This window comes from Perca fluviatilis, chromosome 11 (genome assembly GCF_010015445.1).
Source record: "Perca fluviatilis chromosome 11, GENO_Pfluv_1.0, whole genome shotgun sequence".
NCBI classification, from domain to species: Eukaryota; Metazoa; Chordata; class Actinopteri; order Perciformes; family Percidae; genus Perca; species Perca fluviatilis.
In genome coordinates, this window is record NC_053122.1 from 11,068,628 (window position 1) to 11,083,163 (window position 14,536).

General features: G+C 40.4%; 2 protein-coding genes across 3 annotated transcripts in view; one reads left to right on the top strand and one right to left on the bottom strand.

Moving 5' to 3' along the window:
- The window catches only part of LOC120567858 (cysteine-rich secretory protein LCCL domain-containing 1-like), a 38,782-nt gene that overhangs the window by 12,790 nt on the left and 11,456 nt on the right, over window positions 1–14,536 (bottom strand). Inside the window, exons 2-3 of one of the 2 annotated variants that reach the window (XM_039814940.1) lie at window positions 3,977–4,133; window positions 3,053–3,360 (exon numbers count right to left, since the gene is read on the bottom strand). In XM_039814940.1, coding sequence (XP_039670874.1) covers window positions 3,053–3,319 — 267 coding nt within the window. In that variant the 5' untranslated portion in view covers window positions 3,320–3,360; window positions 3,977–4,133. Of the gene's footprint in view, window positions 1–3,052; window positions 3,361–3,976; window positions 4,253–14,536 lie in introns of those variants that run through there. The other variant, XM_039814939.1, reaches the window with a different exon arrangement.
- On the top strand, window positions 8,605–10,247 carry LOC120567859. The gene is made up of 2 exons (XM_039814941.1): window positions 8,605–9,183; window positions 9,293–10,247. The coding sequence occupies exons 1-2, from the start codon at window positions 8,723–8,725 to the stop codon at window positions 9,774–9,776; spliced, it is 945 nt and encodes a 314-aa protein (XP_039670875.1). The 5' UTR covers window positions 8,605–8,722; the 3' UTR covers window positions 9,777–10,247.

Sequence of the window (14,536 nt, forward strand, 5' to 3'; positions counted from 1 at the left end):
TGTTTGTCAGATAGTCCAACATTTGACATTTCCTAATCTTGACACATCTTGGCCATCTCTACAACTGCAGATTTTTTAACCTGGCTTTGAATGTGGCTGTTTGGAACTTTTGATATTTTCGGACAATACTTTGTAGAACATAGTTTGTTAGAAGCATACTGAACCCTTAGGCCTACTTAGGGCATGTGTCACTACTCTTGCAGGTTATAATGAAATTCCAGTTCATCACGAAGCTTTCACTGCAAACAATCTACAGCAGATACTAATTATCTCTGCCAGCTCATTATTCTCTCTGTATTCTTGTTATTCTTCACTCTTAATTATCCAGCAGAGAGGAAGATGGACTGCTCACCAGCTTTCAGGGAAAAGTCACGATAACAAGTTCCAATCTCCTTTTGCATTCCAAAGGGCATTAACTTCCCAAAATACAGAGTTGTTTTCAGCCCTCTGCCAGGACCACCTGAGCAGTCTTACAGTTGTAGATTTAGGGCGAATGCTCAATAAAACAAGAAGCCATCCATTGCTTTGGGAATTTAAAGTACGCAAATTTGCTTCACGTAAATGCTTGTAATTCAACCGTATTGATGGCTGTGATTATGGGAAGCTTTTAAAGAGGTCTCTATTTCTCAGGAAAATCTGCTGGGCAAGAAGTGACGTGCTTTAGATTAACAGACGCAACACTGCTTTAAAGGCATTTGCTGACTGGCTTTTGTAGTCAGAGCTGCAATGAAAGTTCAGCCCTTTAGGCATCCAAATCCTGCAATCTGAAAACCAAATACTTGGTCCTCATCAGTCCCTGGCCTTACCACATCATTATCATCAGTAATAGTATCCTTTGCTAAAGAAACACAGGATTAGTGTACATAACATACATTTACACTACCGTGCCCCGCACTTCAAATGGTAAGGCTCGACATGTTTGAAATAGATTCACTGCTGTGGCACCCAAAATGAGATGCATGGAGGATCAAACAAAAGATAACATCGGCCTCGGCCAGGGTTTGAGTGAGCTGCGATGGATGGGGATAGAGGAGGTAAGGCAGAGCATGAAAGGGGAGCAGGGGGAAAAAAAAGCCTGAGGGAAAGTTTGTGAGGCTGAAGATCAAGAATGCAAAAGAGCAAGACAGGGAGAAAGAGAGTCAGCGGGAGGAGGAATGGAGTATTAGAGTTGGGAGATGCAGGGCAGGAAGGGAAGGAGGGAAGGCAGGATGGTTGAGGTAGAGGGCAGGACAACACTGTGGGGGTGAAAGCTGGATATGAGCCAGGGTCAGCGAGGGCGGGCAAGCAGGAGGGAGGTGCTATAGCTAGCCAGATGGTGGTTTTGGATTGCAGATCTCGTTCACTCTGTTGTCTTGAGCTGACAGAACTGCACTGTCGGGAGAGAAAGACTTGTGACTTTGGTGTCAAACCTCCATGATTTGGCCAGATTTCCTAGATAATGAACCTTTCCATTATAGAATGGTACAAATGCAGTTTACAATGATAACTTTTTTTTAACAGAGGGTTCTTGATTATAGACAGGAGGAAAAAGCAGCGTATACATTACCCTATGACCACCGATTTCGTCAGCTGAATTGATGACTGTCGCTGGCAGATTTTATCAGCTAGCTAGTTAATCAAGCTAACATTAGCTGAGCTAATTTAGCTCCCTAAATGAGTTTAAACCATTGTCTCAAGCTGACTTTTTAAAGTTTCCAGATTCATTATAATAAGAATCCTTCAAAACGATCTTAAATATGCACTTGATGGCTACATGATATTGGGCTTAAAGACTAAGGCTGAAAAATGTAATGCCATTTCAGGTAACGTTGGTGTGTTAACCTCCCTAAATCCAATAATACCAGGACAGAGCTCTTAAACGTTAGCTTAAACTTCGATAGCATGCAGGACAGGCTTGCACACAGTTAGGAAATATAACACAGTGGATGTGCTAGTTGTGAATGGGGCTTTTCCTTACCAGTAACCCCACAAACTAATTTAAGGATGTGCCCTTTGGCCTTGGAAGTAACACTGGGTTAATACTGTCGGTAAGATAGTTAGCTGGACCTGCTAACGATTGCAGTTCATGTTACCTGCTGTAACATGAACTGCACTGAACACTGTTTAACATATTTCTTACATATTTAACTCGTGTTTTTTTTGGTTTACTTAAAGGGTGAAAAAAGACACCAATCACAAAAGTCTTTAAATGCGGAGTATCACGCCGCATCAGTAAATGGGCAATCCAAATTCATCAGTTTAGTCTGGATTAATGGAATTTCCAGGATAAATGCCTGACATCCAGCACAATGTCCATTGCCTTCGACTCTCTGTGCCGTTCTCAAACTCTGTTCGCTTCGGGAAACAACAACAAACTTCGAGCTAGCAAGCTAAACGCTGAAAATGGCAAGTTTTGAAGAAAATTTGGATTGTGCAACAAGGCAGGCCTGCTTTCAAGAAATGATTGTAAAGATTTACAAAGATTATCTTTACAGCATTTACTATCTAACTGGGACGTTTTGGGACCGATTGGTGGTGATTACTGTGGACGATCACACGGCGATACACTGGTTAGAGCAAATTAAATTTAACCATGTAACCATTTAAATTGCTCACATATATATACTGTATTGTGTAAACAGTTAACTTCTTTTAATATTGTATGTGGCGTTTTCTTTTACCGGGTGCAAATGTTACACCAAAACAAGTTCCTTCCCAAGACCACCGCTTCTGCGTCAGGAATTTAGGGCCGAACCAAGACTATTGTGATTGGTTTAAATAAATGCAAACAACCCAGGTTGTTTTTTTCTCCTATCCCAGAATGTTTGTGTGAAGTAGCCAGACCTTACTCCACAGTACTGTGGAGATAGGTCTGGCAATGCGAGACTAGCATGAGTTCTCCTGATACTGTAAATTTAATTCTGACTCTTTATCGAACTAATACTGGTTTGTGGTGTTTATTAATTTAAATAAAAAACAGAAATGTACTGTGTGCATGGTTGAATTCTTTCAAACGATAATATGTATTCCACTGTCTCTGTATTCCAGAGACAGCTGTGTCCCCAGCACCTACCATGTACTCCATGTTGGAGGCAGGAGGGTAGACCTGACCCCGTAGCTTGTTGTGCAAGTCCAGGATGAGGTGCATGTCTCCATCGCTGATGGCCCTCTTCCCTCGCGACCGGGCCCTCCACCACTCCTCATCCTTTTCTCTGTATTTGTCCAGGATGGACTCGAGTTGTGTGGAGTTGGTGAGGACCATTGCCAGGGCGGTCTGAGTCAAACATAGGAACAAGCTCGCTGCTCTTACCCAGCCTGGGAAAGGAAGAGACCTCTTCATGATGGGGGAAATACTGCAGCTGAATTAAGCCTTTTTGATGTCTGCAAAACAGAGAGAGTGCGTTTAAGTAGAATAGGTTGAATTTCAATTTCAGCTTTATTCTTTCAGACTGTTCACTTCCTGCATGTGAGTACACAATTTCCATGCAGCTGTTTAATATGTGATGTTGCACCAATGCACAGGTAATTATTAGCTCATTATTTGACGCTTTTTACAACATAGAACTGCTCTAGACTCCAAGGCAGTCTGAGTGCATATGCAGGTCACTGCATCATTACACACAGTAGTACCAGTGTAAACTGGGTTTTCACATCTTCTTACAGAGCACAAAATGTAGTGCACATGTGTGAGTTACTGTACTGTATGTGTGCTAGCATGCACTGGAGGGAGACATGCGGCGGAATTTTTGATATAAAAAAAGATTAAATTATAATTATTATCTTGATCTTTTCTTTTAAGGATCCCTCCAAGAACTAAAATACTCCAGTGATGTTTTATACAAAAACTACTTCCAATAATAAAGAATTATATTGAATAGCCTATTAAAATGATTCTAGGAATACTTTTAAAAGATCAAATGTGATAAGCTCACTTGTGAGTAACAAAGACACACACACAGGTCCTAAATAATAATAGTTATTTATACTGCAAGTTTACCTTTAAGTTCTGCCAAATTGATCGAAATACCTCCAAGGTGCGATATTCCAGATGCCAGAAAACCTTGAGATTATTGCAGAGTGACAGGTTTCCAATCCATGGAGCCTTTAATTCCATCCATCACACAGAATGAGAGCAGGCAGTTGGTACATCCACGCTGGAAGAGAGAGAGAGAGCTCAAAAATGTCTATAGGTACCTGTTGAATTCCTCAGCTGGCTCTGTGTGCTACTGGCTGCATGGGACCGCTGCTCATTTTGCGTTTATATGCCAAATTTGTGCATAGCAACACAGAGGACCACGCCTCCAAAAACCCTCTTGCTCCCCCTTAACCGCACCCCTACCTAACACACACACACATGCACAAGTGCACACACACACACACACACACACACACACACACACACACACACACACACACACACACACACACACACACACACACACACACACACACACACACACACACACACACACACACGTGTTGGAGCTCCAGGGTTGATCTATTTGAGGAGGTACCTGATCGCACTAGAAGTGACGTGAAAGTAAACTTGTGGATGTTATTAGAGCAGCCCACTCCTGTTACAAATATTGCACATTTTGCTTTTTCCAGGTTTTTTTGTTTGACAGGAAGACACGGTCGAAACGAGTTATTGGCAGCAGAAAATAGGCTACAGACTTAAAATACAGTGTAAATACGTATAAGGCCCCCTGGGGAAAAACCATAATGCTTATAAGGATTTCAAAGAATTAAGAATGACATTTCTTTTAGTCTCTTAATGTATCACTAGTAGTTATTTCTTACTGTACAGTATGTATGTATTATACAGGAACACAGTTTACAGTCATATCTGTACAGTGCCCTTGCAAAATAGAAAATGGTTATTGTATAGTAATAATAATTTGCACAAATGCATTACACATCCCATTCATGAGCATCTGTAAGTGTTGTATTCCTTTCCTTGAGGGCTGAACCTGTCTGAGATCAAACCAGGTCCTTTGCTGTGTGGGAGAATGGCAGCAGCCAGCAGCTGCAGCAGCCAGCAGGGTGGCCACTATTCTCCTGTGACACGACCACAAAGCACTGATTCATCACCCTAAAACATTTGCGAATGTGTGTGTGTGTGTGTGTGTGTGTGTGTGTGTGTGTGTGTGTGTGTGTGTGTGTGTGTGTGTGTGTGTGTGTGTGTGTATGCTCTCTCTCTCTCTGCTACCTGTACTCCAACATTCTCTGTTCTAACTGTCCATCAGCACAAGGAAGACTTTTTTTTTACTGTAAATTATCACTGACTTGCAAGGCAAAGTGAATAGAAATATATGAAAAAAAAAATGAAAATAACAGCTAACAAAAATGGGAATGAAACATGTGTGCAACAAGCCCCAGCATAAGCCATGCAGAGTCTGCTCAGGCTGAAGTGGAGGTAATGTAACATGAGTGAAATGATAATAAATAACGTATATGTACATGACAGTCACATGTAGGTTTATGGCATGGCCTGCAACATAGATGGCACATTTCAACCAGACAACATAAAGTCCACTAATATACCAAAATGATCACTAGCTTTTGCTTTGATAGGTAGGCCTAATGTAAATATACAGTATATTTGAACTACTCTTAGAGAAACTCATCTATCAAAATCTCCCAGAGCCAAAATAATAAAAACAAATCAAGCATCTGCTGCCCCCTCTTGGAAAAAGAAGAGATTTTCAGTTAAAAACCACTTGCATCAATGATGTTGGAGCTGAGCTATTAGACACCTCAAAAATCAATATCTGTTTAAGTGTATGCTATAATTAGAATATTTTCACCACTTTACCCTGCAGACAGACAGCCTAAGTTTAGGTTCTATGCTCTCATCAAAGCCACCAGACTCCATTGACAAAAACTGTGATTTTAACTGGCAGAACACAAGAGTTGCTGGTCTACTGCTGGTCTACTGTTCTAATGGGTAAGGAACTTATAAAACTACAAAAAAATCTAACCGAAGAAGGCAGCGGTAGACCTGCAACTCCTGTGTTCTGTGAGGTAAAATCACTGCTTTTGTCAAGGGAATGTGTAATGTAACAAAATAACTGTAGACAATGCAGTCAATGGTATTGTTAAAGGTCCCATGACATGGTGCTCTTTGGATGCTTTTATATAGACCTTAGTGGTCCCCTAATACTGTATCTGAAGTCTCTTTCCCATAATTCAGCATTGGTGCAGAATTACAGCCACTAGAGCCAGTCCCACAATGACCTTTCCTTAAAATGTGCCATTTCTGTGTCTGTAGCTATTAAGGAGGAGAGAGGGGGGGCAAGGTGGAGAGTGGGGGTGTGGCCTTGACCAACTGCCATTTTGCTTGTTTGAAAGCCATTATGTCTCTCTTTTATGGGTGGGCCAAATTCTCAGGGCGGGCAAAGCAGGGAATTTGCATGACATCCAGCGCGATGTCCATTGACTTCCACTCTCTGTGCCGTTCTCAAACTCAGTTTGCTTCGGGAAACAACAACAAACTTTGAGCTAGCAAGCTAAACGCTGAAAATGGCAAGTTTTGAAGAAAATTTGGATTGTGCAACAAGGCAGGCCTGCTTTCAAGAAATTATTGTAAAGATTTACAAAGATTATCTTTACAGCATTTAATATCTAACTTGGACATTTTGGGACCGATTGGTGGTGACTGCTGTGGACGATCACACGGCGATACACTGGTTAGAGCACTGCATCCTGCTCTGGAGAGAGGCTCTAATCCATAAACAACTAGCAAAGACTCTTGAGAATGAAGAGCTATCAGAGGACATCAAGGAAAATCTCAAGACCCTGCGCAATGCACTCAATGAAATTCAGGAGGCTCTTCAGAAAGCTCACAAGGATCTTGAGGAGGATGGTGATGTAAAGGAGTTTATCAACAGAGTTTATGAGAAACCTGGCACAGACATGGGGGACTTTTGGGTCTCGTTCCTGGCGATGACTGACCCACTTGTACAATGTCTGGATGCATGTCATGCAAGAAATGGTACAGAATACTGTTAGAAATCACTAAAAGAGACGTGTTCGTTTGATTTCTGAGGAGGAAGGAGGCTGGGGTCGAATTGAAAGTTAAGCAAAAGGTTTAATAAAACAACACGATGAAAACGACAGTCAAAACACAATCAAACATAAAACATGAAACACTGCCAGCAGCAGACTGCAAACATGCTTCCCCTGTCGGGTCACAGTTAGCAGCCATGCGACATGACAAAACAATACACTGTAAACAGCGGTCTTCAAAATGCTTCCCCTTGCGGGGTCACAGATTGAAGCCCCGAATCTTTCTCAGGATCTGAATTATATCCCTCTCTCTCAGGTTAAGGACACACCTCTGAACTTCAAGTTTACTACAGGTCACAGACAAAAGTCGTTTAACATGGTAGTGCCGATTATATTCAAGTTTACAGTTTGCATTTCCTTTGTTCTAACCCAGACTTGGCACCAGGAGGTTGGAGACTCAAAGAGACGTTTCTCTTCATATGTTAATAGTTGGTTTTAACCTAATCTATCTGCAAGAAACAGGAAGAGAGGGGGAGAGAAATAACCAGCTGTTTTTACCTTAGTAGTCATTCTAGATTCCATTCCTATTTTCATAACCTGACTGCAGCATACAATTTATTATTTAAAACATAAAACATAAGCATGGTTTTAACTTTTTACAACCTAACAATACCTACTGTCAACATATAACATGCTGCCTGGACTGATGGCATACGACAACGATGATTATGGAAGGTGGTTGCAAGACTATTGGGCAATGCTCTTTTCGCTGTCAGAGGAGAAAATGGTATTCTTCAACATTAACTTCACCTAGTCAATGACCGGGCTACCTTACTCCTGTCAGCCACTCGACCTTTGGATAGAAACAACTATGAATCTGAACTCGAAGCTAAAGCAAGGATGGATTCAGCTTCTACAGAATGAGAAGCAACTGTTCTCAACAACAAGAAATGCAAACAACGTTGCAAGGGTGAAGTCTACTGTGAAGCAGAGCCTCAAGTGCCAGCGCCGCCATAGGAAGCATGTTGAATGCCAGCCAGCAAGGATGAAGAAGGATGAGCAGGCAGTTCAGGACCTGCTGGCATGCATGAAGGATTTTGAAGCTGAGCCCTTTAACATCTCTTCACCTACACTGAGGTCGCTACAGTCTGGCCTGGTCGCCTAACCAGAGTTAGTGCATGACCTAAAGACTGCACTTCCAGTTCCAGATGGCCAAACTCAGGTTGAATCCTTCCTGCAAGAGCGAGTGTTCACAAAGATCAAGCCTCTCACAACCAACCATCCACAGGAATAAGAGTAGTAGCAGTGAAGTAAAGTATTATGTACTATTATGTATAGTCATTATGTTTGTTGGGCTCAATCACAAGCCCCTATCACTGTTGGGTAAGTGTTATTGACAAAAGCAAGGTTGTGCATACAGTTGCTACACCTTTGCTCTTTCCAAGCAAACATCAAACAAACATCAATACGCTTTGGCAAGATGAGGAACGGATAAAACATGAATGCGAGTGTGTGTATGCAAGAGACATACACAGACAGTCCCATATTGGAGGAAGCAGCTAAATAATAATTAATTACAGACTTGACGTCAGGACCCCACTCTGACTATATTAATAATGTTCAGGGACAGCCTGTCAGACACACACAGCTACTGTTGTCCTGTAGTCTTGTTTTTGTTTTTTTTAGCAGAAACCGTTCTTATCAAATCTCCTTCAACTGACGAGTTAATATCAAGATGGGGAACACGCATTGCCCTCCTGAGGACGCAGCCCACCTGGCCTCTATTGCTCGAGACATCTGCCCTTTCCCAAACTACAACCCCAATCCTCTTTTCTTCAACATGCTGTCCATCAACTCTTCACTTCACCTGAGGAACCACTACACAGCAGTGCAGTCCTCCCTGACCCCCAAGCAGCTGGAGGACTTCACCCAGGGCCTGAGGACCACTTTTGGCAGGGAGGGCAATGTCACTCTTGGCGGGGTGGGGGTAGTGGCCCTGTCCCTGGCAGTACTGTTTGACACTCTTGCCAGACAGGTCAGGGGAGAGTGGGTGTCCGAATCAGGGCCCATTCCAGGTTTATTTGTCAAAAACCTGAGAGGGTACTACCCAGCGCATGTCTACACAGCCAGTGAGTACCTGAAGCTGGTACCCCACATTGCAAACAACCCTACCAGGATGATAGAGGAGTCAGAGAGGTAGGTACTGTAATGTGTATTACATGTGCCCTAAAAACAGTTTGCCACTATTGAATGTGTGTACTATAAGTCAGCTTGTTTGATTTTATTTTCTGTTTGTCTCACCAAGGTACCTCAAGCAGTTAGTAATCGATCACCAATCTTGGTGGAACAAGTTGGTAGAAAACCACACAATGCCGATAACAGATGACACCACAGTAGTCAATGTGATGATGGGACAACTTTTTGCAGTCAGTTTATCCCTTCACCTAGGCCGCATCACAAATTCTACGGGTAATCTGTCGGACCACAATGACAAACAACTCCGTAGAGATGCTATTATCTGGAATCTCAACTGTGACCTAGAGGCTGCTGACAAAGAATTTTTGGTTAAAGTAAAAAAATCTGACAAACGCACCCAAGAAGCTTTTGAAAGCTGCACGCCAAAGAGTGGATATGTACCACAGACATGGCTGCAGTATGTAGCCAAGCTAGTATTGGCAGATGTCCTGTTCCTCCCTCTCTATACTGGATATACAACTGATGATTCAGCAATTGCTCACAGAGAAGATTTTGATCTAAAGGCCGATGCACTCGTAAAATGGGTAGAGTAAGAGTAGTTCACTGGCCAATTTCCCATAAAATAATCCTATATTAGTCCCACAGCAGGGGAATTTACAGCTAGAAAGAAAAGTAAAAGATAAAAGATAGTATAGTAGTAATATAAAAGAAATCAATCAATCAATCAATCAAAATCAAGACAAGATATATAAAGTGGAACATGAAACTGTTGGAATACATAAAGCTAGATTAGCCATTGATAAAATGTGCATAGTCATAATGCAGGGATAACCAGGCAATATATAGGACAAAAGAGTCAGAATGTGATCAGTCATATAGTTTCAATGTTATCTGATGTAGTGTTCTTTTTTCCTACTTGTTAATCTGCTTGTTAGTTTGAACTGTAAACCATCTTGTGTTTAAACCTATTTATTTATTTTTTTTAAGATTTTTTTTGGGGCATTTTAGGCCTTTATTTGACAGGACAGCTGAAGACATGAAAGGGGAGAGAGAGGGGGGAGTGACATGCAGCAAAGGGCCGCAGGTCGGAGTCGAACCCGTGACCGCTGCGTCGAGGAGTAAACCTCTATATGTGGGCGCCCGCTCTACCAACTATCCTGACGTCCAACCAACACTATTTTTAAATGTGTCATGATATTGACATTTGAATCTGTGTCCCTCTATTCTTGTTGATAATATAAAAAAATTAGAAATGTCAGGAGAAACAAATAATGGAAATATATATTTTGGTTCCAATTTTTCTTCAGTTTGAAAAAGTTTAAACTTAAATAGTCTCGCTTTGCCAGTCCCTCCTCCACTGCGCTGCGGAGGAGGGTCTGGCTAGTCCACACAACATTCCAAGATGGGAGAAAAACATGCTCTGATTTATTGGCAAATTACAATCATCATGGACGGTGCTAAGCGTCGGACAGCGCCACGGTGCTGCTGCAAAATAGCCCCAGGAAGGAACTTGTTTTGGTGGAACATGTGTATGTTCAAAAGTTGTTTTAATCGTGCAACAGAAAACTCAGAGTGGACAGATAGTCTAGCTAGCTGTCTGGATTTACCCTGCAGAGATCTGAGGAACAGTTAACCATAGTCCTCATGAATTGACCGAAGTTTAAAATTACAACACAAAGAAAGCGGAAGATAACGCACATCTGGCTGAAAAGAGTGAAATCCGTAATCCATACACATGCAATAATGTATAAAGGATAACTTTTACAGGGAGATAGGCCTACATGCTGTAACTATTTCTTTACTTGCAGAAGTAAGTCTTGAATTGTTGTGAGGTTGCCAGGCAACCAGCAGGGACTGTGCACAGAAATGCTGGGAGGATTAAAAACTGTTCTTCATGAAGAAATAGTTATACTATGTAACTCACTCATGTAAAACCACAGGTGATGTGAACTGTTTAGCTCAGGTGACTGTTGGAAATGCAGACTGTAGTTAGAATTTTGCACATGTGGCTTCAGTTGTGACCACTGTCGTTTAGCAATTGAAAAAAACTGTTATACCAACTCAGTCACAGGTGAGTTAGGGGAATCTTTCATGTGCCTTCCAGTAATTTGTCCTGAAGTCACAATAAAAGTAAACGGTCATTATGTTTGTTGGGCTCGATCACAAGCCCTTTTCACTGTTGGGTAAGCGTTATTGACAACACCAAGTTGTGCATTCAGTTGCTACATCTTTGCTCTTTCCTGGCAAACATTATGTTGCACATTATGCATCTGGGTTGATATCTAAGTTACCTTCCACATTTGAAAGTAATACATGACATAAAATAAAGAAATACAATTATTTCATATAATACATGTAATATAAAGTTAAGAGTGTGTTCTATCTCTGTATTAAACATGGAAACTACTGTACTGCATGTTTGTGTATGGTGAAATGTTTCTATTTTTAGTTTAAGCACACATTTTGAACATGTATCAATTTTTTTTTTTTTTTTTTTTTTTTGCAACTTTCAGCCAGTTAGTCAATGTGTCAATGTTCACGTCAATATGCTTTGGCAAGATAAGGAACAGAGACATGCACAGACAGTGTGTGTGTGTGTGTGTGTGTGTGTGTGTGTGTGTGTGTGTATGCTCTCTCTCTCTCTCTCTCTCTCTCTCTGCTTCCTCTACTCCAACATAATCTGTTTTAACTGTCCATCAGCACAAGGAATACTTTATTTTACTGTAAATTATCATTGAGGCACAAAGGCAAGGCAAATTGAATAGAAATATATAAAACAATGAAAATAACAGCTAACAAAAATGGGAATGAAACATGTGTGCAACAAGCCCCAGCATAAGCCATGCAAAGTCTGCTCAGGCTGAAGTGGAGGTAATGTAACATGAGTGAAATGATAATAAATACCGTATATGTACATGACAGTCACATGTAGGTTTATGGCATGGCCTGCAGCATAGATGGCACATTTCAACCAGACAACATAAAGTCCACTAATTTACCAAAATGATCACTAGCGTTTGCTTTTATAGGTGGGCCTAATGTAAATATACAGTATATTTGAACTACTCTTAGAGAAACTCATCTATCAAAATCTCCCAGAGCCAAAATAAAAAAAAAATCCTCACAAGTGAGAACATGACATAAAATAAATAAATACTGTAAATAAAATAATTTTTGTGTATGGTGGAATATTTCTATTTTCAGTTTAAGCACACATTTTGAACATGTATCAATATTCTTTTTTTTTTTTAACTTTCAGCCAGTGAGTCAATGTGTCAATGTTCATGTCAATATGCTTTGGCAAGATAAGGAACAGATAAAACATTAATGCAAGAGACATGAACAGACTAAGCAGCTAAATAATTATTAATTACAGACTTGATGTCAGGACCCCACTCTGACTATATTAATCATGTTCAGACACACACAGGTACTGTTGTCTTTTTGTATATATCTTTAGCAGAAACCGTTCTTATCAAATCTCCATCAACTGACAAGTTAACATCAACTCTTCACTTCACCTGAGGAACCACTACACGGCAGTGCAGTCCTCCCTGACCCCCAAGCAGCTGGAGGACTTCACCCAGGGCCTGAGGACCACTTTCAGAAGGGAGGGCAATGTCACTCTTGGCGGGGTGGGGGTAGTGGCCCTGTCCCTGGCTGTGCTGTTTGACACTCTTGCCAGACAGGTCAGGCAATCTTTAAAATAGAATCATTTCCCCAAAAAATCCCAATTCATCCCAATTTAATTTTGAACTCCACATTTTATTACACCATTACATATGAGTTTCTATACATTACATTCTCAGCATGAAACGGCATTGTAGCATGCAACAGCTGTAGTAAATGAGACATTTTAGCATTTAATCAGATGTTGAATTAGAATTACATTGTCAGATGGCCACAAATAGAACTCCAGTTGTATGTTCAAGTTGCTCAGTGTCTGTTGGATGTGTAAATAGGTACAGTAACTTTTTGGCATTTTGGAGACTTTTTGCCCCCCTGGTGGCAAAAAATCACCTATTCCAGCTTTAAGTAAGAGTATGGAAGTAGCAGTTACTATCGAGATAGCGTACTAATTGCTGGCCCATTTCAAAATTTTAAATCATTGATGCATTTTAATGTTTTAGCTGGTCCAAGCCTTTAATTGTCTGAGCCCACTAGATGGCACTTTCAGTATAAAGACAAAAAACTAAAGGAAAGGCATTTCAGTGTGCTTATCCTTTTTTGAGCAGAGATCGCCCTCTAGTGGAAAATGGTTTACGAAGCTTCATGAGGCTTCATTTGGCCATCACTTGGTATTATTTATTTATTTAACCATGGGCATGGGCAACAAGCAGTACATACATGTAGCTGATGCTCTTACAGGAACAACTGTCAGAAAGTACAATGTAGTTCTGTGATCACAATAAATAATCAAAAACTAAACAATAAAATGTATCATTAGCTATAGCTTTTAAAAAGACTTATATTAGCATTCATTAGGAACCAGGCAGGTTTGCACAAGCCAACCACTGCCTTAATGGCACCAAGCTCAAGTACACCTATGTATTAATAAAAAAGTAAAAAAGTGTTTCAGTTTTTTGCTACTTTATACTTTTTTCAATTACATTTTAGAGGCAAATAAATTATTTTACTCCACTACATACATTTACTTGACAGTTGTGACTTTGCAGGTTAGGGTTTTTCAAGCCTGGTTTGAGTAAGAGAGACGGCATTCATCCCACTTGGGACGGAGCCGCTCTCATAACAAAAAATCTGACCGAGTCTATTATCTGTCATAAACCATGACAACCAAAGTTTTATATTAGTAATCAGAGGTGCAGTTCAATGCGCTCCTCTGTGCTTCCGTTGGAGCAGTCGCCCACTCATAGTCTAAAAACCACAGTGTCTGTCCCCCGACTCAGATCGTTTAAATCAAAGGTAAACAAAAGAGGGGCTATACTTAACAACCTAATTGGAATTAAAACAACCACTGCAATGATAGAACAGAACAGGAAATTAGATTCGGACTATTAAATATTAGATCTCTGTCTTCTAAAGCAATATTGGTAAACAATTTGATATCAGATAATCAAATTGATCTATTCTGTCTTACTGAAACCTGGCTGGTGTGATATATATATATATATATATATATATATATATATATATATATATATATATATATATATACACATACATACATACATACATACATATATATATATACATATATATATATATATATATATATATATATATATATAGTACAGGCCAAAAGTTTGGACACACCTTCTCATTCAATGCGTTTCCTTTTTATTTTCATGACTATTTACATTGTAGATTCTCACTGAAGGCATCAAAACTATGA